Below are 24,156 nucleotides of genomic sequence, written 5' to 3' on the forward strand. Positions count from 1 at the left end.
TTATACACTCCTTTTTTTCCTGGAAATTAATTTGCATATCAAGACTTATGAAACTATTTATTAAAAATTCATGGGATAGTGTACATGAAAAAAAGTTGCTAACATGGTCTAATTTCGTGGATATTTTAACGCTACTATGTTCAAATGTTTTATTAAACATAATTAGTGAATGAATCACCAACCTGTTATGTGAAAAAATAATCACTTGCATAGCAACTCCAGCAGAGGGAGTGACATGAACGCTCGCAGGTGTCAGCTAATCTCCTAAGCATCTCACTAGTTGAGCGGACCTCCCTGGCTTTGCTGCCCGGGTCTTCAACGACCATCAGCGGCTGCCGCTTCTGTCGCGGGTGGGGGGTACCCAGGCTTCGGGACACGGACGCTCATGTGTGTTCACTCATCCTTGTGTTTCCGGACGTGAGAACGGGAGCACCGCGCGATGTCTGCGTCGGGGTTCACAAACCTCGACAGTTCTGCGGGCTACAACCAGAACCCAACGCCGAACGGTGGAGCTGCGCCCCCCTGTCAGAACGGTAACAGGCCAGGAGGATCGATTAGCCAGCCTGCCGCTGTTAGCATGCTAACGCCGTGGAGGCTTGTTTTTTGTACTCTGCTTTCTGTTTCTTCGTTTGGCGTTTTATTTCGCCACTGTTATTTTGAACGGATTTAATTTGACTTAACAGAGGAAACCCTATTTTTTTATTTGTGAGAAGTGATGATTCAATCTCGCGGTAAAGCTAAGTGCTAAGACCTGCTAGCTCGAAGCTAATGCAGTCCAATGGAGATAACGGGCTTGAAGTTAGCCAAGTGTTAGCAAGTGAGACAGATTGTGCGCAATCATTTCACACTTAATGGCAAAAGTTCCGAAAACAACTATTAATTTAAAATTGCAGGTACGAGTAGCTTTTACATTTATTTTTATGTTGTCTGATGAACGAGTATTTAAAATGCGACAAGCCCTGACTGTACAATATGTAAAATTGTTTAGCAGATATAAGAAAATGAGGAAAAACTTTTACTAATTTTACAGAACAATCGCTGTGCAGTGTTTACAGATTGTCATTAAAGTTTTCCTACCTAATCCCTAGGATAGTATGTACTTTAATTTTATGGCTTCATCTTTTATTAAAAATATGAAAGATAAAGAAAGTTTGATACTTTTGAGTTAAATTGATTTTTGTATTCCTTTTTCTGATAAAATAATAAACTCTGCTACCCACAAGACAATACAGTGTCATTAGGTTTGAAGTTTACAAACAAAAGTAACAAAGTATTAAGGAGCAAAAAATAGGTAAAGAAAAATATAAAATCTTAGAGGGCCTTATGTAAGATAAAACAGTGACAGATGGTGAAATGTCTGTGCAAGAGAAACAGTGATACTGTTCATAAATATGTCTGTTTATTAACGGCTGTGTAACATTTTACATTTTGGGATATGATCAAGCAGCTTTTATAGTTTTACATTAGCTTGTTCTTAACAGTGTAAATATAGATGGGATATGAAATGAGAGTATTAACCACGGCTATACATATGAAAAATAAATGCAGAGTGCTTATATTTATTGTAAATTATAGTTTCAGTTTTTAGTATAATTGAATTTATTGTTTAGATCAGACTTGTTGGTGTACAGCAGGCTTCGTAAGATCTTCCTGGTAGTACTGATGTGTGCAGTCTGGTGCTTCCAAGTGCTGCAACCTGAGTACAGGTGATTTTATTTTATGTTTGTTCACTTGGGACGGCAGTTGGAGTGCTTTCCTGTATGATGTAGTCTAGCTGAGGATCTGTGATTAGACGCTGAGGGATGTGAGCGTACTCACACTTGAGAACCTGTGAAAGGGTACCAACATCTCTTGTCGGAGTCGGGGCTTTCCTCAGGGTTATTCAGAAATAAATCATTAATTTGAGCTTTCTTCCTCTCTGTTTGTGGTAGTTGCACTGCTGGTAATCTGATGCTGTATTATCTGCCCAGTCTTTATTCTGCTTTCTCTAGTTTGTTTGTGATTTTTGAAATTTCTGATGTTTTTAAGGAAAGACTTGGCACCAGTAAACAGACCACAGATTTATCTTGAGTTTTCAGCTATAATTATTTAAGTTTCATATTATCTTAAGTAGTGAGATAATATCTCACTTCTGATCTGTAGTGAGACAGATAAGAAGTGAAATAAATTATGAGTCATCTTTACAGTCATCAATTATAAGACAAGCACTAAACATTACATTTTGTCAAATGCCATAATCAAAATACACATAAAATATGCTACTCAATGTTCTACTTACTATAAATTAAAAGCGACTCCAAACAGGTGGATTTTTAATATTTATTTAAAGAAACTTAGTGTTTCAGCAGTTTGCAGTTTTATGGAAGTTGAGAAGTGAATGAAAGCTGAATGCTGCTTTTTCATGTTTAGTTCTGGGGATGCAAAGTAGACCTCAGTGGTCTGAAAGGTTGATACAATAGTTTTTAATGTACTGTGGTGCTAAACTGTTCAGTGATTTATAAACTAAGAACAGTTTTTTAAAGTCTGTTCTCTGAGCTACAAAGAGCCAGAGTAAGGAGTTCAGAACTGCTATATCCTCCTGGTTTTTGTGAGAATGCAGACAGCAGTCAATTTTAACTAAATACAAAAGCATGGAGGAGTTTCTCAAGATCTTGCTGAGTCATTAGTCATTTAATCCTAGAAATGTTCTTCAGGCGATAAAAGGCTGACTTTGTAACTGTCTTTATGTGACTCTGAAGGCTCATTCAGATTTCAGGCCTGAAATGTAGACTGCCTCTTTTTTGACATCTATTCTCTTTCTCTACAGGTCCACTACCAACCCACCCATCGATGTACCCTCATGCAGGTTACTATGGCATCCCGCCTCCACAGCAGAGCTACTCCTCCATCCCTAGCCACGCCACTTCCGCTCCCAGCAAAGCATCAATCACAAGCAGTGCCCACAGTCAGAACTACTACCAAAACAACCACCAACATCAGCAGCAGCAAACACAACTCCCTCAGCATCAAGTAGCACCGTCTCCATACTCTGCTCCACCTCCCGCTCAGCCGTATCTCCCATCTTTAGCACCCCCACCTTCAAATGCCCAGTTCAGCCAACAGGCGTTCCAGCAGCAGCAAACACTGTACACCACTCCAGGGCCCTACTATGGTCAACAAGCATATAGAGCGTCTCCAGCACAGCCCCGTCATCATTACCATCAGCAGCAGCAGCAGCATCCTAGTTTGGTTTCATCGCCAGCTGGCATTCCCGTCTACCCAGATGTTTCATACCCATCTGGCCCAGCGAGCAGCCAGTATGTTCCCCACACTTCCTCCAACACTTCCGCACCTGGAGTCATGTCCACCCAGATGGGTGCGCCCTTGCATCAGTTCAGCGCTCTGCCTCCAGCCTCAACGGCAGTGCAGCCAGGGTACGGCACGGGGCAACAAATGGCAGCGACAGTGAATGGCAAAGGAAGCACAGGTATACCAGGGAGAAAGTTTGATCATGTGGGTTGTTGTTGTTTTTCTTTGCCAATTGACATGACGCCATGGCAATGTGGAAAAAACATGTTTTTATGAAGGTTACATACTGAGCTTTAATATTTATTTTTTGTTTATTAAATAACTTGGCACAATGCTAAAGTGTTTGGTTTTGCTTATAATTGCATGTGAACATTTACCATTTTACTTAATTTTTTTCACCAAATCTCTTTGACTGCAACAAATTTGTCACAGGTAAAGTGGGTTCAGTTCCTCCAGGTTAAGGGTGTTTCATTTTGGATCAAATTGTGACCCCTGATTGGTCAGTTGTTGCCAAACCCACTCAATTGATTGACAGATGGTGTCTTGCCAATTTACAACTCCTATCTAATTCTAGTTTCCAAACTTTAATGGTTCTGTCTTAGTTTAGTCATCCTATAACAATATTATTTGTTTTTCTGTGATAAGCTGCTGTCCAAAACAACATCCACCAACACTATGACCAAAGCCACAACTACAACTCCTACAGTGGGGTGACACAAAGCAGCGGAGGTGCGGATGGAAACCGCCCGCCCTCAGAAACCCCCTCCGCTTCGGTCCATTCCTCCCCAAGCCACCACCAAGGTAAATAAATGCTTATTTTTCTGTTTTATATTGAAAAATGGTAGACGTCTGCCTCTTTATTTACAAAAGTGCAAAGATGGAGCTTCACAAACAAGATGCATGTTTGTGTTTAAAGATCTTTTGCTCACAGACCAGATTACGCATCGTATCATTTCTTTCTATCTTCTGGTAGGTCTGAACAATAAATCGATTAATCAGATTTTTGGTGTTTTGAAGATTTAATTTGTTAAAACTCAAGATTTTCTGATCTGGTAAAAAAAAAAAATCTGTCTTAATTTTAATGTCTCAGAAACTGGCGTTATAGTTTTGTTTCTTTTAGCTCAGCTCTGACAGTGAAACTTGCGTGGAACTAAGCAAGCGTGGAAGGGTTGTGAAAGGTTTAGATGGTCACAGCTGCACTTCCAATTCAGCACACATGAAATTGCTGTGCACACCAAACACTGTCAGATGTGCAGGTGTCTGAACCTCGATGCAAATCTTTAGGGTCAGAAATGTGCTGCCAGTTTCTGATCCATAGTTTTCTTTGCTGATGCTATCAGAAGTACAGCAGAAAACCTGCACCAGTTGCACTTGTATTTTCTTTTTTAAGTTTCTGAGAACCCACCTGCACAGCCTCAGACTTTAGAAAGAGAGCTGTTTATTTGTACAAACATTTCAGTTTGTTTCAGTAGTACAGTTTGTGTACAGTCATGTATTTGGATATCAAATTGAGTTCTGTTTTTTTTATTGCATATTTTCACCACTCTTCTTTAATTTGGGAGGTTTCCTGTCAGCTTCACTCCAACAGTGATATCTGAGCTGTTCTTTATGCTTAATGTTAGCATGGTTCCACATTATTTGTCTGTTTTAGATCATAGTTTTCTTCTGATTCAAACTATCAGCTTTAGAAAATTGGATAAAAGGATAAGGCATACATGGGAGCCACTTGTTGATGTTTTCCTCTTGCTTGTGTTATATAAAGAAAACTAATAAATGTTTTTCATCTGTGATTTTTGAATTGTATTTTGCCTCATTGTATTTTGCAAAATGACATTCTTTTAATTGTCATTTTGCCAATCTGTTAACTGGTTTTGTTGGGCTGGACAATAAATCAATAACAATTCATATTCCAATAGACACGTGATCATTATCAATAGACAATACATCAAATAGAATATTCAATCTTTAAATTATTCACAGAACTCCGATCCTTAACAGCTCAGCATTCTGGGGGATGTGGGGGAAAAAAATGAGTGGAATCAACAGACTTACTCATGCTGTGGTTACCTAGCACAACCTGTAGATTAACTGCTGCAGCAGCAGCTGAATGTTTCACTGTCGCTGATTACTGCTAAAAAAAAACAAAAAAACAAGGCCATGGAGTGAAAACTGTGGATAAAGCAGAAGTTTAAAATTATTTCAGATATTTAAAACAAATACATTTAAATATCAATATATATATATGTACATATATCAACTGATATGATTCGCTTTTACTGCGTTAAGATTTTCAGCCGCATTGTCCAGCCCTCGATATATAAGCAAAAAAGGTCGACTTCAGTTTGTTTTAGAAGTTCTGAGATGATATTATTTAGGAAAAAAACATCATTGAATGGTTTGGTTTTAATTCTTCTAAAGGTAAAAGCAGTTCTGTTCCATACTGAAGGAAAACAGACTGAGGGGAAATGTAGATAGACATTACACACTCACACACTCACACACACACACACACTCCGAGCCCCTCTGCTGTTAGTCGCTCAGTCCTGATAGTTTTCTGATGATCCTCTCCCGATCCCCCTTCCAACAGGCCTGCGGTACGGATATGTTGCTAATAGTGGAGCTAGCTCAGCCTCTGCCACCACCTCAGGCGCAGCTGCAGCCCCCTCGTCATCCAGCACTGATGATGATGAGGAGGAGGAGGATGAGGATGAGGAAGCAGGTCTGCTTTAGATTTTACCTCCAAACTTCACCCCTCTCCCACCTGTTTCTGCTTTTTTCATCCACATAAGCTCCTGCAGCTCCTTTAAGCATCAACATTAACTGAAATGTCCTGTCCTGTGCACGGTTCTGTTCCTGTTGAGTAAATTATCTTATTCAAACAAATCCCCTTTAATCAGTTTACTGACTAATCAGATCCCTCCTTCTTCGTCTAAAGCAACATTTCTCATACTTTATCTGGATGTCTTGTTTTTTTTTCTTTTAGAAAAATCACAAACAAATTAAAATCTGTAATTTTGATGCTGTTGGGATGTAAAGATTTAGATTGGGTCAAAACGATGAATCAGAATAAATCATTTATTGTAATTATTGTCCAATAATTTAGTAATCTATTGTTAAGTAGAGTACAGACTTTAAAAAGTTTTTTGCTGAAAGAACAACAAACTCAGAACAGGAATTACGCCAAAAAATATCTACATTTAGGATATAGAAAATAATTCTGTAAATTATGTTTAGCCCAGATATTCTGAAGTGATAGTTTTAGCTGTAGCTTAACCTGATTTACATTCTATAAAAAAAAATAAAACTCGTAGTATGGATGATTTTCAGCACAGTGTTGATCTTCCAGCAAAAATGTTTGAGATTTTCACATATATCAAAATATCAAACAAATGCTCAAACACACTAAGGGAATGATAATGCTATTGCATGTTAGGCAATAAAATATTTGTTTTCTTATTTTACAAAGGAGTTGAATTATTTATTTGAATCTTTTATCTAAAAGATAAAGACTAAAATTATTGTTAATTGTGGCACTCAACAAAACAGGTGCAACTTTTTCTTTGTTTTCTTTTTCTTAGTGCATCCCTAAGACGCACTGGAAAACTAACTATTTAGTCTACTAGTGTTTTCAGTGAGCTCTAGGCATGAGCTGCATCGTTTTGCTTTATATATGCAGAATGTTCACAGCTTATAGGCAACAGTTGACCTCTGAACTAACAGTGCTTTGCATCATTCATGGTTGACTGGAAATGCGGTTTAAATGCCGTTGCTGCCACAGCAATCCTTCATTTTAATGTTTTCCATTTATGCTCAAATGTCATTTGGATTTGAAATGCAAACAATTAACTTAGGCTAGAAATAAGTCGATAGTTTTTCTGTAATTTCCATAATGTTGTGTATTTGCATCGTTATCCAGAACTGAGTTATATTAAAAAAAAATTGCTTTTTTTTAAAAAAGGGAATAAGAAAGTGATTTTTATTCTGGTGCTTGAGTTGTCCTAGACCATTAATGATTTTCTCAATATTTGATTTGGGAATCTATTACTTTTATGAAAATAATGACATTTTCATATTAATACAATATTTAATCTGAAATCCACGAGATTGCAAATCCTAAAATCAGTACCAACATATTACATTTAAGAAATAATGTTGTATTCCTGAATTTGTGCATGTTAGGGACGTAAATGGTGCCGTTAGTCGGTCTTCATGGTGTTCTGCCTGTAACGACTCCTCTGGAGCTTTATCAGCCAGAGGTTTACATGTGTTTAAATATAGCCTCTCTCTCAGCTTGTTTACGGATCCTCACTGGAGAGTCTGGATATCAGGCACTAGCATGTCCCTTAGAAAAAGCTTGTTTTAGCTTTCTGTTTGTCCCGTATGATTTCCTCAGATCTTCTTGGTGCAACACACTTTGTCTCTTTGTGCAAAACATTAATTTATCTCTAAATTAAGATAAACAGATTGGAAAATATTCTGCTATATCAATATTATTTTATAATTTATTACTATAATATTATTTATTTTAAAACGGCTCTCTGCAGAAAATATTGAAATTGTTGATTTGTGCTAAATTATAGAGAAAATATTTTGTCTTTATTTTGAGGGAGTTTAGACAACTTCTTTTGTGAAGTTGGTACAAAATATACAAAAATTATCTTATATTCTTTGTGATTTGTTTGCTAAAATAGTTTCAGAGTTCGTAAAATGAAATAAAATCTATTCAGAAGTGTTTCTATTAACTTTTGGTTGGAAAATTAATTTCTCTAAAGTTGTTTAAACATTGACTCTCAGAGGCCAAGGTAAAAAAAAAACAATAATTGACTTCCTAAAATAATGACATAAGTAAATTATATGCTTCAGATTTTTTCACTTACTTGCATGTTAAAAACCAAATCCAGTGTTTCTTTTTTGCAAAATCTGCATACTATATACATATAATTTTTCTTTTATTAATCTGCTTTAGCACATGTTGCTTCTTGCATTCCAGATTCTGTGAATCTTCCTTTTCTTCTCAGCACTGATGACAAGATCAGTGTAACTTTTAGAAGCACATCAAACACTTTGAAAAGTGTTTTTATCATGAATAATCTGTGATGGAACCAGAATGATGTGAAGTCATGCTACAAGAGAGGAGATGTGCCACCGAGCTGAACGTTGTAGGAAGAGGTGTAACAAGTGTCTCTGAGAATGCTTAGCGGTCCGCCTCTCTCAGAGCTCATAATCCCGGCGTCTGCTGCTCAGATTTACTGCTAGATAATTGGATCCAGTTCTGTCCAATGAGCTCCCAGCATCAGGCCTGCTGTGTGTTGGTTTGCTGCTGATCTCTCCCTTTGACCCACATGGATTAATGGCTTCATTCAAATATTCTGTCCACCTAATCCTTATGGAAATCCTGCCCAGAGTTGGACATGCGTTGGAGGAACGTGTGTACTCTGTTTGCACTCAATAAAATTATATTTAAGCATTTTGTCCTCTATAAATATTAAAGTGAAGGACAAAAAGAAAGGGGATTTTTCAGTTATAATTTCTGGTAAACAAGGTAGGCTCAATCTGTTTTACTTTTGGCAAAATCTTCAAATATTTAATATTTAGCATGCTGCACAATATTAAACAATAAAAAACATACACTTGCTTTCTCCACATCATTAATTCTTTAAATCATGGACATTTCACCATAAGTGTTTCACACTTTGCCGTAATGTGAAGCTTGCATATTTGTAGCCAAGAGGACTGATGCACAAACGATAAACAGCTGAATGGACCAATTTGCACGAATCTAATGGTTGAATAGCCTGAATAACAGATTAAAAACAATGAACATATTTGTTATTGAGCTAATATGTCTATTTGTTCAATAACTTTGTTCAACAAAAATGTTAAATTAAAAAATGTTTACTTTAGGGTTTTCAATTAAAATGCAAATAATTACTGACAAACCCTTCAATTAACTTGATTAAAAATTATAATAAGGCTCATAACTAAAATTTGATTGGATTAAGAACTTTATTGTCCATGTCTGACTTTTCTGTTTTTTAATCCAGAAAAATGACTTCATCATCACTTCATCATCACTACAAACTGCATAAAAAGCCCTGGATGTCTGGAGTGGATGTCTAATCCACTTCCATGTTTCATCTAATTACTAAATTAATTTAACTGAATTAAAGTACCAGTACACAAAAAACATAATCCGAAGACATTCTACAACACAGAAATGGGTTAAATTCACATCCAGAAATGAATAACAGGATTCAGAAACTTTCCCAAGTCTTCCCAAAAACGCACAAAAAAAAAAAAACACTATGAAAAAGTTAAATGGCACCACTTATTCTCAATACATTTAAATGATCAGTGTAAAGCTTTTCTGTAAAATAACGGCGCGAATCGAGTTTGATTTTCATTCTTCTTTCAAAAATCGGCGTCTAATTGTGATTTCTATAAGCCAATCAGAAACTCGTCTGCGTTCACTCGTCATAGTTTGTCAATAATGAGTCAAACTCACTGCGGATTATTATTTTTCTGTTTTTTAAGGAGATTAAACCATAAAAAGTGGTGTCACTATAAAAAACAATGTTTTTATTGTTTTTATTAGCTTCTTTTAGCACCTTACAGGGATTAACTTGGGTTTCTGAGTGTGGTACAGTTTGGCTCAGAACGTTCTGGTGCTGGTAGAAACCTCTGTTTCTCTCTCAACTTTACTTTTTTCCAATCCTCTGAAGCTTTTGCTTCACACAAAACAACATCAGCACAACGACTCCTTCAGGACTTAAAGACAAGCTTTCATGTTTGCTTCAAGCTGCTCCTCTGGCTCTTCTGACCCTGTTTTTCAGAGGCCTGAGGGAGTTAAAGTATTGCATTCACCAAACAAAAATTCACACTTTGATTTTTTTTTTATTTTCTATTTTTGCTTCCCATTGACTTTTATTTGCCTCTACCTGCTACTGACACTTGGATTTAATGTCTTGTTTTAACCGTGTTTTGTTCTCTGTCACCCCAGTATTCTTGGTCCCTCTTGGGTAATATTTATACAAATGTTTAAATCCTTCCTGCCTGTTTTTTTTTTTTTTTTTTTTTGTCTCTCTCAGGCGGCGACACTTCCTCCTCCAGTACCGGCAGCGCCTCTCCAGTTCCCAACAACTATGATTCCCTCGAAGGCGGCAGCTGTCCAGGTACAACATCAAACTGCATTTCAATTTACTTTAAAATTACACAAATTGGAATTGTGAAAATAAGTTTGCTCAATTGACACAATGTAGAAAAAAGTCATGTTTTTGTGCTTGAGTGAAGTGGATTTTCACCTGCATTAAAATTATTTTATTATTTCACAAAATTTTTTTGTATCAAACGAGTCACATGATCAACAACCAGCTAGAAGATGACAGGAAGTTGAAGGATAATGATGGTGCATCGTGTTTTTTAATGATTCACTATGTGAACAAAGATAATTTCTTGTTTAATGGAAACATCGCAAATAAGAGATCCTGTTTTTTTTTTCAACTTGAGCAAAATATGAACGAGATGAATACATAAACTGAAAACTGGAGAATACACAGTTTATGATTATTATTAAACAGAATTTCTGAGTTTTGTATAATTTTTGTCCATGCAGGTTAACTTTCTAAGCTTATTAGGGATGCACAGATATAAAAATGTAGGCCGTTAAGTAGTCGTGAAGGAGCAGGTTGAATGAGTTGCATGGTAATTTTTTTTTTAAATTAAATTAAACATCCCACCTTCCTAAAGTGGTATAGTTAAAGTAAAATACCAAAACACTGAGACGTTCCTGTTTTAATTATGATATTGATGCTGAAATGTCTTTTGCACAGATTCCATGCCGCCCTCCAGCAACATGACCAATCAGGCTCCGCCCTTTGGTAGCTATGGTTACCACAGCATGCAATCGGCCTATCAGCACGGACCGGCCTCCCACCCTGATGCTTCCCCGTCCCACAGCATGTACAGTCAGCCGGGTTACCAGCAGTACTCCCAGGTGACAGAAGAGAACTGCTGTGCAGAAAGGAACATCTTTCTAATTTTTTTATTTTCCTAACCATTTCTTCTTCTGCAGCCTTTCCCCAACCTGTCCCAGCTCTCTGCAGCTCTGGGAGGGTTGAGCGGCGTCCCAGAGCTGGAGATGGAGGCCCTCCGGCCGGTCAACCTGCTGCAGGAGAGGAACCTGCTCCCTTCCAGGCCCTTGGAGGCTCCGGAGCCGAACCTCAGCCCCGATCTGAAGAAGGTCAACTGCAGCCCACAGTAAGTTGGTCACATGCCGTCATTGTTCAACACTTTTTCTTATTATTATCCTGATTGTCTGTTCCTCTGATCTCCAGAACATTCAGGTGCACCTTGACAAGCATCCCTCAAACCCAGGCGCTACTCAACAAGGCCCGCCTCCCTCTGGGCCTCCTCCTTCACCCCTTCAGAGATTTACAGGTAGCCGCTCTTACTCAGAGCCAGGAAGTAATTAGTTACATTTACTCTGTTGCATTTACTAACACCTTTTTTTTTTTTCCTTAGAAAATGTACTTTTTACTTTTTATTTTATTATGAAGTATTGCTACTCATACTGGATTTTCTACACACTGAATGAAAAACAAACACATTTCAATCAAAAACTAACCAGACACAGACACACACCTGCAGTTTTTGTTAAAGTTTTAAAGTGAAAGAAACTGATTTGGAAAAGTAGTTCTATTGCCCAAAACAAATAAATGGGTCAAAGACTGTATGCATTCATCCACGTGAAAATAAAAGCCTGCTTTGTTCGTCTGCTCTTGCAGAAATAAGACTATTTTTCTAAAAGATACAAAATGGCGAAAACAACTTGGAGAGGTCAGAACTTGAGCAGAAGGATGATTTTAACTCTTCCCCTGATCCTCTCTGCAGCAGCTACCAGTGATAACATCTAACACAATAGTACGGTGTCGCTCGTGTCGGACGTACATCAACCCGTTCGTCACCTTCCTGGACCAGCGCCGGTGGAAGTGTAACCTCTGTTATCGAGTCAACGATGGTAGGAAACATTTAGGTACTGATTTCTTCATCCTTTTATAGAATTTGTTTAAAATCTAAAACTTTTCTTTTTTATGTTTTGTTTAGTTCCAGATGAGTTTATGTACAACCCGGTAACAAGGTCATACGGAGAGCCTCACAAAAGGCCAGAGGTCCAAAACTCAACTGTGGAGTTCATCGCTTCCTCAGACTACATGGTAAAATTCTCCACAACTTCCTGTTATTGTAATGTGGTTGTTTGTCCACCAGAGGGAGGTGTTGTATTTTTCTTTAAATAACTTTGAAAACACAGAAGAATCTAAGCATTTGATGTGACAGCTTACTTTCTGTCTTTGTCCCTGATGTTAGCTGCGACCCCCACAGCCGGCGGTCTACCTGTTTGTGCTCGACGTGTCTCACAACGCCGTGGAGGCAGGATACCTGAAGTACTTCTGTGAATCACTTCTGGAGAACCTGGACAAGTGAGTTTGGACAACTAAATGAAAGCATAGTTTGAAAACTGCATTTTCCTTTGACTCAGGTTATTTTTGTGTTCTGTTAAAAACATTACATTACATAAAGTGGCTGGTGTGAATCCACCCTCACCATAGAAAACTCATATTGGAGTATTTTTTTTTCCTGAACATTTGTTTTGTTGACATTTTCCCGCCTAAACAATCACTGATGGATGCTGTTTTGCATTTCAGGTTGCCAGGAGACGCGCGCACCAAGGTGGGTTTCCTCACCTTTGACAACACCGTCCATTTTTACAACCTCCAGGAGGGACTGTCTCAGCCTCAGATGCTGGTGGTGTCGGACATCGACGGTATGTCTCTTCACTCCCATTAGAAAAGAAACATGGGAAAACTCTGCTTTAACCATTGGTTGGTTTTGTATAATTAGTACAAATACTTGTCTTTATTTCTAAAATATTGTTAATAATTTCATTTGATTTGATGAGAAAATTGTATGTTGAATTTAGTGAATTAAATTAATAAAGACCAAAAGTTCCATGCTTATTTATGTAATAATTTCATTAAAATATATTTTATACATATTAAATATTTTAGATGTATATTAAAATAATTAACTTTATTATATATTTATGTTATAAATAAATGCATACATATTTCAATACTTTTATAAAATTCTGAATTAAATAATTGGATCATGGTAAAATAATCAGACTTTCAAAAACTACTTTGATTTTTTAAAGTATTTTTTATATAATGATCCTTTCAGTACTATGTTGCAGCAGATAAGAAATTCATTTTTTTGACCTTTTATAAAATTAACTGGACGGGTCTAATGGCTTCTAACAAGGTGATTTGTCTCCAGGCAAGTTGCTGTGAAAATAACTAAATGTTTAGGTTTATTTATTAAGATATAACAACATTTTAAATTAATCTTTAATGTTTTTCTGTTATTCCATCGGTTCAAAGTATTTAAATGTATTTTAGATATCTGGACTTTTTCTTTAGAAAGAAAAAAAAATGACTCATTTTGTGGAATTTAAATTGTATCATGCAGTTTGAGGTAAAAGTTAAATTACTACCAGTCAACTTCTCCTGGAAAGAGGAATGCGAGATCCAAGATTTGATTTAAGGAGAAGTTATAACATTTCCAGATGCTATTTTGTGAGAAATAATAGTAAAACTCTTTGCTTTTGATGTCACTATAACTGTTTTTGCAGATGTTTTTATACCATCACATGACAGTCTGATGGTGAACCTAAAGGAGAGTAAAGAGGTACTTGTCTTCATTTTCCTTCTAGCAGTGGCATAAAACATATGAACATTTTGACTAATGTTCACACCATATGTGAGGATGTTAAAATTGATTTTCCTTCCTCAGCTTGTGAAGGAGCTGTTGACGTCGCTACCGGCCATGTTTAGCCAGAGCAGAGAGACGCACAGCGCTCTCGGTTCCGCCCTACAGGCCGCCTTCAAGCTCATGTCGCCCACCGGCGGTCGCGTCACGGTGTTCCAGACTCAGCTTCCGACTCTGGGACCAGGAAAGCTGCAGTCAAGAGAAGATCCGAACCAGCGATCCAGCACCAAGGTTCATAGATTTTGATTATGGGGGAGTTTGGAAAAGTTTCTGGAATCAAAAGGTCTGATGTGGTGGAGACTCTGGCAAGATTTGAAGTGCTAAGAAACAACTGAATGACCTTAATGAAGGCTGCATTAATCTACAAATGAAGCGGTTAATCAGCACTTCAAGTGTGGCTGGAGACTTCTCCATAGAGTTTGGATCCTGTCAGTTTTGGCTCAAAACATTTTTCACGTCCAAAAATGGCTTTGTCCTTCCATTACAAATGTGTGCAAAACTACGACAGTATTCCACTAATGTAAAAGAAACTAAATTTGGCAGTTTCCATTAATCAAGAGTCACTATTAAAAGTATGTGAATAATTACTAAAAAACATGCTATGTCATGATACAACAGCTGCTTCCTGTTGTCTTCTTCATGGTTTGAACTGTGGCATCATCCAGTTTGTGATGCAAAAAATGTGAAACCTTATCCTAGTGACAAAGCTTTTGATCAAAAAACAATTTTCTTTCTTTCTTTCTTTCTTTTTTTTTCCAAAATTGCCGTGTTTCCATTAAGCAAATTTAGAAATGCAGTTATGTATTGTCATTAATTTAGCCTCGTCTTAACTACATACAGTCTTAAATTCCTGTATCTAAAATGAATTTCCTGTATTTAAAATTCATTAAAAACAACATAAGTTCACTGAATGTCTGAAATTTTGTCAAGGCAGGACTTTTTAATCTCATAAGTTTATTTTTCTTCTGGAACTTTCTGTCTATCAAATAATTGAGTTGTGCCCAGATGTCTTTATTGAGTTCTGTAACTTGAGGCAGTTGAGGTTACCACTAACTGGCTGCTAACATACCCTTGTTAGCTAATTAGCTTTTTTTGGGTCTGTCATGGGAAAATCTTTTTCTGAAAATCTCAAATGGAAAAGCTAAATGAATTAATCTACTCTTTTTTTTTTTATCTCAAATTGTTCTAATTTTGTTTTACATTTTACTGATAACTTCAGGGAGCACAGCACCTGGGGCCTGCCACAGATTTCTATAAGAAGCTGGCGCTGGACTGCTCTGGGCAGCAGATTGGAGTGGATCTGTTCCTGCTCAGCTCACAGTACGCCGACCTTTCATCACTGGGTAAGAACAGGTTTGAAACTTCTGGGTTCTCATTCTTCTATAGGATAAAAGCTTTTGGATTTCCAATTATAAAGAAATTCAAATGTTCCTCCAGATCTAATTAACCTGAGCAATCAATTTATTTTTATTCTTGATCACTTTTTCGGAACTCTGTCGGGGTTGCTAGGTAACAGGCTTTAAGTGTTTGAAACTGCTCATCTTCCAGACGCCAAAAAACATTAATTTATTACCAAATAAGCAGCTGGGTGTTTTCTTTTTTTAAAGAAGTAGAAACTCAAATGAAAGTAGAAAATTTTGCATAACGAGTCTCTTTTAAATTTCCTCAGACATGAAGAATCTTTTTATTTTATTTTTTTTATTAATCCTTTTCACATTCATATTTTTTTCAGCGTGTGTCTCCAGGTACTCGGCGGGCAGCGTCTTTTACTACCCCTCCTTTCATTACATCCACAACCCGGCGCAGCTGGAGAAGTTTCAGAGAGACCTCGAGCGCTACCTCACCAGGAAGGTCGGCTTCGAGGCCGTCATGAGAATACGATGCACTAAAGGTATCCCCAACAAAATGTGACGCTAGTTTTACATTTTCAGATGTTACTGTGAAGCCATACTTAAACCTAAATAATGTGGTTTCAGGTTTATCCATCCACACGTTCCACGGTAACTTCTTTGTGCGCTCCACCGACCTGCTGTCGCTGGCTAATGTGAACCCAGATTCTGCCTTCGCTGTCCAGATGTCCATCGAAGACTCTCTTGCTGATTCGTCTCTGGCCTGTTTTCAGGCTGCTCTGCTCTACACGTCCAGTAAAGGTAAACCCAAATTCAGCACCTAATAAAGCTGATTATTTTCTGATACAATAAATAATAGAAATAAAAGTAATGTTTCTAATTTGTTGGTGTATAGGGAAAAGGCGGATCAGAGTCCACACTCTGTGTCTGCCGGTGGTCAGTCAGCTGAGCGACGTTTACGCCGGAGCTGATGTTCAGGCTATCACATGTCTGTTAGCCAACATGGGTGAGTTCACATCTTTTACCACTTTAATTTCCATTGTTTTACTGAAAATGATCTTATTTCTAAAGATTTTAGAAATGTATTCTTATCTGGGTCGATATGGCTGCTTGAATTTCAATGTTTGAAAAGTATTTTGATATTCAAACTGCATAAAATTATTTTTATTTCCTAAATGCCAGAAAACTTAGCAGAAACATTTTTTTACTTCTGAATATTTATTGTTTCTAATGGCTCAGTGTCTTTTTCATCAATAACTGAATAACTGTAACTGAAGTAAAGATTATTTTTAGAAGTTAAACAGTCATTTAAATTGTAGAATATTTTTTGTAAAATTTGTTAAACACCAACATTTGCTACATTTTAGTTCACATTGTTGAATTCTATCACAAGACATTATTAAAAACAGTAATAAATTATATGATCTGTATTGCATGTTTCATCTCCAAAGTGTGAAAACTTGCATTGGAATTGCTCAGATTTTGCAGTTTTTACGAACCCTGTTATCAGTCATTTTTATAGGTGTTTGTTCCCCTCCGGTTTTATAATTGATCTTTGCTGTGTGTTCCAGCCATCGATCGATCGATATCTTCCAGCCTGTCAGATGCTCGTGATGCTCTGGTGAACGCCGTCGTGGACTTTGTGAGCGCCTACAAAAGCAGCGTGTCGAACCTGCAGCAGTCAGGCGTCGTCGTTCCTGCAGCCATGCGACTTTTCCCACTCTATATCCTGGCTCTACTCAAACAGGTGGGAGTTAGAGCAGAAAAGATGAATCGTGATTAATCATGAGTAATTGATTTCTGAAGTAATTTATGAATCAGTTAATTATTAACTGGAAAATATAGACTCAGAAAAGGCAATTAGTTGGTAAAAAAACAAACATCTAGAGCAGTAATTAAGCAAAAAATATATATACATTTTGCATTTGAGAAAACACCTTTGTAAATATGTTCTCACCAGAACTCCTAAAGTGGGATAGTTTTAGCTTCCACTGGTTCAAAATGACTAAAGAGAAATGTTTTTCTTATTTAGGAATTAATTTAATTATTTATTTGTATCTTTTAATATTTTATAAAAAACTGATTTAAATTGTTAATGTGCCATTATTTTTATTCAATTAATTGTTTAAATGATTGATAGATTAATAAATTAAATATTACCTACATCGGAGAAATATTCCAACATTGGAGAAATGAATGGCTGAAGATATTTTCCGGTTTGTTCCAGAAAGCGCTGCGGACCGGAACGAGCACGCGGCTCGATGAGCGCATCTTCGCCATGTGTGAGTTCAAGACGCAGCCGCTGCCGCAGCTGATGCGAATGCTTCATCCTGACCTGTACCGGCTGGACAACATGTCTGACCAGGTGGGATGTTTAACTTAAACATATTCACATTTCGCCCTGTTTGAAAATTTGTATTCCCATGATTCAGGTTGTTTGCTACACTAGAAGTGGAAAGTTGACAAATTGTTAAAATCATGTTTTCACTCGGAGAAGTCAGTCTCTATTTTATATATTTGTCATTATGATTGTAGATTTGTAGTGTCTGTATTCTGTTACATTAAGTGAAGCCTTTTTGTGTGTCCTTTAGGGGGCGCTCCATCTGAATGACACTGTAGTTCCTCAGCCTCACCTGCTGCATCTTTCTGCTGAGAGGCTCAGCAGAGATGGAGCGTTCCTCATGGACTGTGGCAATGTAAGTAAAGGTTGTTTCTCTGTACAACAAATGGGAATCCACCTTCCCGAGTTGTATCTTTAACCACCTCACTTTTTGTTAGGTTCTCTAGATTTGTCTTTTCTAGTTTTTCTTATTTTCACATTTCTTGCTTGCACATATTTTATAAAGCCTGCAGAATGTGCCTTTTTTGTCAGATTAATTGTCAGAATAACCAATTAATTGATAACTTAACTGTGACATTGCAGTTATGATTATTTCTGATTCTTGTCGATGACTTCCTATCTCTCCAGGTGTTTTACCTGTGGATCAGCAAATGCTGCAATGAAATGTTTATCCGTGATGTTCTGGGCTGCTCCAGCTACGCTTCAATTCCCACCAACATGGTCAGTATGAGCTGAACAACAAAATACACACAAAAACTGCAGGATATTAGCATCGCATAAACTCTTTCTGCAGCTCACTGGTGCAAGTCATCATTTTTCTAAAATGACAAATTTGCTGTTTTTCTGTTTGCCTGGTAAAATAAAACAACTCATACAGCAAAACAGATTTGCTGGTGAAGCTTTTCAGATTTCTTTTTTCAAACTACCTAGAAAGTTCAAAAATCACTGCATGGTGGGTGTGATGGAAACACCCAGAATAAACAACAAATGTCAGCCTCTTGTTTGTGCTGCGTTTTTTATTTCTGTGACAATAGAGAGATTACTCCTAGCGCTACCTACACACCGCGCTTCCATCCACAGGAATGTGTCTGTTGACTCCATTGTGTAACTTGGATGACAGAGGGAATCTGCATTGTCTGAAACATAGTAAGAACAGTGTTGGCTGATGTTTTGGCTGTCCTCTTTCTGTCCCTGTCACGCTCAGAATCACATTCCTGAGCTGCAGACTCCTCTGTCGGAAAGAGTCAGAGCGTTTCTCGACTGGCTGCAGGACAACAGAGCGTTCAGCTCTCCGATCCACATCGTCAAGTAAGCAGAACCGGACTCACATCCCACTCTGTGCCTGATGCTTCTTTCTGAACAGTCCACCCCCCATAAATGAGGGAGTTTATCAAAAACTTTTTCCATTAAATGTGTTTTTATTTGGCTTTATTTCATTAGTTCAAACTGTATTTTGGAACACCTGTTGACAAAAGTGCAAAAGTATTCACACCTCTCACACGTCTTAAAGTTGAAAAACCTTAAGACATTAAAGTCTTAAAGTGTGTGACCCCCATACTGTATGGAACTACCTTCCAATGTAGGACTGAAACGATTAATCAATTATTAAAATAATCATCAATCAATATGGTGGTTGATCAATCGTTAACTTGATTATGCAGATTCAAAACAAGTCATTTGTTGAAAAACCATATGCAGAGCAATAAATAAACCAAAACTATATAAATATGTACATTTTACATTTAAGATAAAAACTATGTATTTCACCCAAAACTCCTCAAGTGGAATAGTTTTAACTTCATATTTACTAAGGAAATTACTTTTTTTGTGTTTAAAAAAAAAAGAATTTTCTTTATTTGAAGTTTTTAAAGTATTTCTAATATTGCATAATAAAAAAAAGGCTTATAAGAGGTTGTATAAAACAATCTGTATGACATGCCTTTTTTATATCTGATTTAGCGATTAATCATCAGAATTATCGATTAATCGATTACTAAAGTAATCATTGGTTTCAGCCGTATTTTGGTGCAGGACCAATGGGCCATCAGATTGAGTCGAGAGTTTCCTTATGTATTTATAAGTTCACTTCTGAAGTCAGTTGGACCTTTCAGAATCAGAGGAATCATGATTAATTATGCATGCCACACTTTGGAAGAAGGATTAAAATCTTGCGTCTCTTTGTCCACTTCCCAGTTATATGCCATCTGGTGTAGTGTATTGCACAAAACCGCTGTAAAATAACGAACTTTGGGATTTCAAAGTAGAAAATATAGAAAAATTTCACTTGCAAACCACAACAGAATTAAAATAAAATTAACATTTCAGAAACAAAGATATTACAGGAGGATGTTTTAACTAATGTAATAGTTCAAGATGATTTGCCTTCATGTTTCATAAAGCACTTTAGTGTAGATGCTATGAAATGAATCATAAAACATGTGAATTTGCCTTTCTACTAATAACTCCTAGTCTGTGGGAACTGAAATTAGAACTAGTTCTTGTGAAACATTAAATTGCTCAACTTTGTTCATCTGTTTGCTCACAGCGAAATTGCTTCATACATTAACGAAACCTGTCATACATACATGTTTTTAGGACCTAGTTTTTCAGGTTTTGTCTCGAAAGTAAAAATGAACATAGACTATGAAGCTTTGTTGTAAAAGTTGTTGTAATTGGATTCGGTTAGAAATGTTCAGCCTCATTTTATTATGATGAAACAACAGAACGGCAAACAGAAACCGGGTGGAGACGGTTTCTTGCAGAAGACACGGGTCTGAGGTCAACTGAAGACTATTTCCAGAGTAGAAACGCAGTGAGGTCACTGGTTGGGAGTCGCGGTAATGGCATCTACTGGGAACGCATTGTTTCAATTTCCTAAGCTGCTTGCGGTGCCGCATTGTTACTCAACCACATGTTTACGCCACTGATGTCAGGACGAATGGGCTGAGTGGTATTTCAATGGCCGCTTGTGTGGTGATGTGAAATGACAGCAAAGCTGACTTTCATTTCCCTAAAATTAATGTCCAAAAACAGATGGAGGCCCATTAAAACCCACCTCAACCCACCTCAGATCTTCCTTTTGAAACAAAAGCATGTTTTTACTTTAGAAACCAGCAAATAAAGTAGAGAAGAAAAACGGACTGTGTGATCAAATCAGGAAGGATTTTTATTGCTGCAGCTTAAATTTAGGGGAAAATATTTCCCAGTACGTACAGTTGAAAAAAAAGTCCTATTATATGGATTATTTACATGAAATTATGTGTATCAGAAATATTTGACTCCTCTTTAACACTTGAAAAGGTCGAACTATACAACAAAATAGATCTATGTGTTTTAATCTGAGGTTTTCTGTAAAATTTAGCTTCAACACACATGGATGAACGTTGGTTTTCTGTCTGGGGAATCATTTCTCTGTGGAGTTGATTAAATGTCTTGTATCATTATTTGGTATTGGGCCTCTGTTTCATGTCATACCTATTCTAGAGCAAAGTAGGAAGTCATGATTACCTATTAAAGATTTTAAAGCACTCTGACCAATGCTTAAAAGGGTGAATTGATAAATATTCATTAATATTTTATCGTAAATATTCAGAATGCCAATAATTCTGCTATATGTTACTTTATTATTGTTTTTTTTTTTTTAACTAAATGTAGTGCTGCAACCAATAATTACTTTCATGCCACATTTTACCAATTTTTCCTTTCAACCTTTTTATACAATATTGCAACAACGCATGCCAATAATTCTTTTTCATCTTTTTTTCTCTTGCAGAGACGACACGTCAGTGAAGGCCACCTTGTTCCAGCACCTGGTGGAGGACCGGTCTGAGTCTGCGTCATCCTACCATGAGTTCCTCCAGCACATTCAGCAGCAAATGTCCAAGTAGGCTCCTGTATCGTCCAGAAAGACGTTCAGACGTTCCACAAACCGACGGGAGAAGAGACTCCGGCCTCGTTGAGTATGAACTAGTGCTAGGCCAGTTTTAGCCAGATGAGTTTCCTCTCCATCCTTCAGACGGACTCGGTGAATAAATCCATCATGGAAGTTTCTGAATCAAAAGTTTTAGCTGTCAGAAAGAGAAGTTTTAAGATGTTATACGAATTTGAATGAGCAACCGGGTGAAGATTGAGCTGGTTCAATCCAGAGAAAAGAAATCAAAGTCGAGCCATGAAGATGCCACTTCCTTACTTCAGTTTGTTTTTGTGAGCCTCACTTGTAGGTCGTGCTATTTTTTTTTTTTGTTTTTGTTTTTTTCTCTAGTTGAAATGTATCCTGAAACTCGCCTACTGTGTTCTACCTTTCCCCCGTTTTGAACACACTGGAGAACGTAGAACAAGAATCTGGCATGTGCTTAGAAATGCAAACGGCATGTCTTGGTTTTGTCTGCTGCTAGATGACGGCCATCTTGGGAACATGACTGGGTCGGATGTTTTGTTTTCCTTAAACTTTCCTCTCTGGTCCGCTGAGAGGACTTTGGATTCATCAACCACAATCTTCCAAACGTCTGCAATTTCCTTCTCATTGATTTTATTTTTTAAAGCGCTAAGATCGATATCCACTTTGTAACTACTGAAAAGAATCTTTTATGTGTGATAATTTATGAACCAGCTTATTAAATAAAAAGAAAAAAGTTGACTTAATGTGGAGTTTTTTTTTTTTAATTATTTAGGTTTTATCACTTAAAGTTGATCCCAGAATAAAGAAAACAGTTTTTCATTGACTTCTCTCTCATCTCATGAGTTAACTTAAATTTCTCAACATTTCTGAACTTCAGTTACTTTTTCCTCATTTTTCAAATTTTAGAAATCAGCTTAACTTAATCCAGTTGAGAATTTAAATGATTATAGCTGTTAATTGTGACATTATTGAGTATTGCATCCAATTTCCTGTAGCTGCGGTTGCTCGGCATCGTCTGGAGTTGCTAGGTAGCAGCGTAGCGCCCGCTGGATTTTGAAACGGCTAGTTTTCCAAAGAAAAGGGAACTTTTCATAACATGTCGCCTTTAAAAAGAAATTGAAGACTTTTCTTAATCTGCAGGAGCATCTGAACTCCCCAGATTTAATTGTCTTAATTTTACTCTTTGAAGTTTTAGCGACGCCCCGACAGCAAAATGTTTTGAACCAACTGTGACGAGAGGCTTCAAGGTAGCAATAAAGAAATTTTATGATCCAGCAGCAGCAGGTCAAACTCTTCATGGTGGAAGGGTTTCTGTTGCTCTGCTTCCGTTTTCATCAGTTTTCATCTTGTGGTTTAATATGAAACAGTTGGAAACCTTCAGCGTCTCCTGGGACTCAGGAGTTTAATGGATTCCAAACATTCATGTCTGAGGACTGCAGTACCTCACATGTTGCTCTTATATTGACATCCGTTGCTTTTGGAAGAAAGCAGAGCATTAAATGCAAATGAAATATGGAGCATTTTAGGGTGTCACCTTTTTGCTTAAATGCTGAAATCCTTTTAAAATGCAGAATTTTCTAGACTGCTGGAAATAATCATAATCATCACAAATATGTTTCATTTTTAATAAAAAAGTAAGAAATCCAGTCAAAACATGAGGGAAGGATGAATTTCTGTTGCTCCCTGATTGTTTTTGCAGAAGCCCCGTCTGAGAATCAGCTCTTGTTTCTGTAAGTGAGTGTGTTTTCTTCAGAAGGAGCTGCTAAGCGCTGTAAATATAAAAGTCTGCAGTAAACACACAAACAGATCTGGCTCCCATATGTCATGGAAAGCTGCTGCCTGGGAATCTCAAATATTTCCTCCAGTCACGCTTTCGGTGCCAGCCCCTGCAGAAGTGGCAGAAGGAAACATTTTGTGAGGGTGTGTGTTCATGTTTTATGAAATAAAATTCAGATGAACGTATCGGTAGATATGTTGAAGAGGAAAATCAGATCAGATCCAGTTGTCGGCTCATAATTTACTTTCTTCCAGATGTTTGTTGTGACATTCCAGCAGCCAAACTCGGCGTTCAAATGCATCAACAACTTGGTTTGAATCTCATTTTAAACAGCAAATAATTGAGAACTGTTCTTCCAGCTAAATTTAAACTGGTTTTTACTGGTCCAGCCGTAAACACACCCTTCACCCCAACTGATCCCTCCTCTGATCTGATCTGGGAAGTCACAGCTGTACATTCAGTCACTGCAAAAACAAACATAAACAGGATGCATTTCATTCAGTTCTACCTTCAATGTGCTTATTTACTTTAAAACTTTATTTAAATACTATAACTTATTTTAGATTTTAGCCATTTGTTTTAAAATAAAACAGAAATATAGCATCAAAATCCTGATTTCAGATGATTGTAATAGGAAAAGTTTTTATATTTGAAGACCTTTGTGACATTTTTTTAATGC

The 24,156-nt window shown here is 37.1% G+C and overlaps 1 protein-coding gene across 3 annotated transcripts; it reads left to right on the plus strand.

The window, feature by feature from the left end:
- The first annotated feature begins 242 nt into the window (after window positions 1-242).
- On the plus strand, window positions 243-22,438 carry LOC129360459 (protein transport protein Sec24B-like). 3 transcript variants are annotated; one of them, XM_055030698.1, is made up of 24 exons: window positions 243-533; window positions 2,807-3,466; window positions 3,934-4,089; window positions 5,876-6,007; window positions 10,377-10,460; window positions 11,118-11,281; window positions 11,360-11,544; window positions 11,622-11,724; window positions 12,178-12,304; window positions 12,391-12,500; window positions 12,652-12,764; window positions 12,990-13,108; window positions 13,976-14,031; window positions 14,137-14,343; window positions 15,332-15,455; window positions 15,845-16,003; window positions 16,089-16,262; window positions 16,357-16,467; window positions 17,033-17,208; window positions 17,689-17,826; window positions 18,053-18,157; window positions 18,430-18,522; window positions 19,007-19,110; window positions 21,575-22,438. In XM_055030698.1, the coding sequence occupies exons 1-24, from the start codon at window positions 440-442 to the stop codon at window positions 21,687-21,689; spliced, it is 3,609 nt and encodes a 1,202-aa protein (XP_054886673.1). In that variant the 5' UTR covers window positions 243-439; the 3' UTR covers window positions 21,690-22,438. The 3 variants fall into 3 exon arrangements, with proteins under 3 accessions (XP_054886673.1, XP_054886674.1, XP_054886675.1); XM_055030699.1 differs by having other exon boundaries at window positions 12,181-12,304; XM_055030700.1 differs by lacking the exon at window positions 5,876-6,007.
- The last annotated feature ends 1,718 nt before the right edge of the window (window positions 22,439-24,156 follow it).

This window comes from Poeciliopsis prolifica, unplaced genomic scaffold (assembly GCF_027474105.1).
Source record: "Poeciliopsis prolifica strain line A6 unplaced genomic scaffold, Auburn_PproV2 SCAFFOLD006, whole genome shotgun sequence".
In the NCBI taxonomy this organism is placed as follows: domain Eukaryota; kingdom Metazoa; phylum Chordata; class Actinopteri; order Cyprinodontiformes; family Poeciliidae; genus Poeciliopsis; species Poeciliopsis prolifica.

Bases quoted from the DNA above. Each gene is read 5' to 3' on its own strand.
- LOC129360459 (XM_055030698.1), top strand. From the start codon at position 440: ATGTCTGCGTCGGGGTTCACAAACCTCGACAGTTCTGCGGGCTACAAC. The intron at 3,467-3,933 runs GTATACCAGGGA...TTCTGTGATAAG, and splicing joins GAATGGCAAAGGAAGCACAG to CTGCTGTCCAAAACAACATC. The intron at 18,158-18,429 runs GTAAGTAAAGGT...CTATCTCTCCAG, and splicing joins TCCTCATGGACTGTGGCAAT to GTGTTTTACCTGTGGATCAG.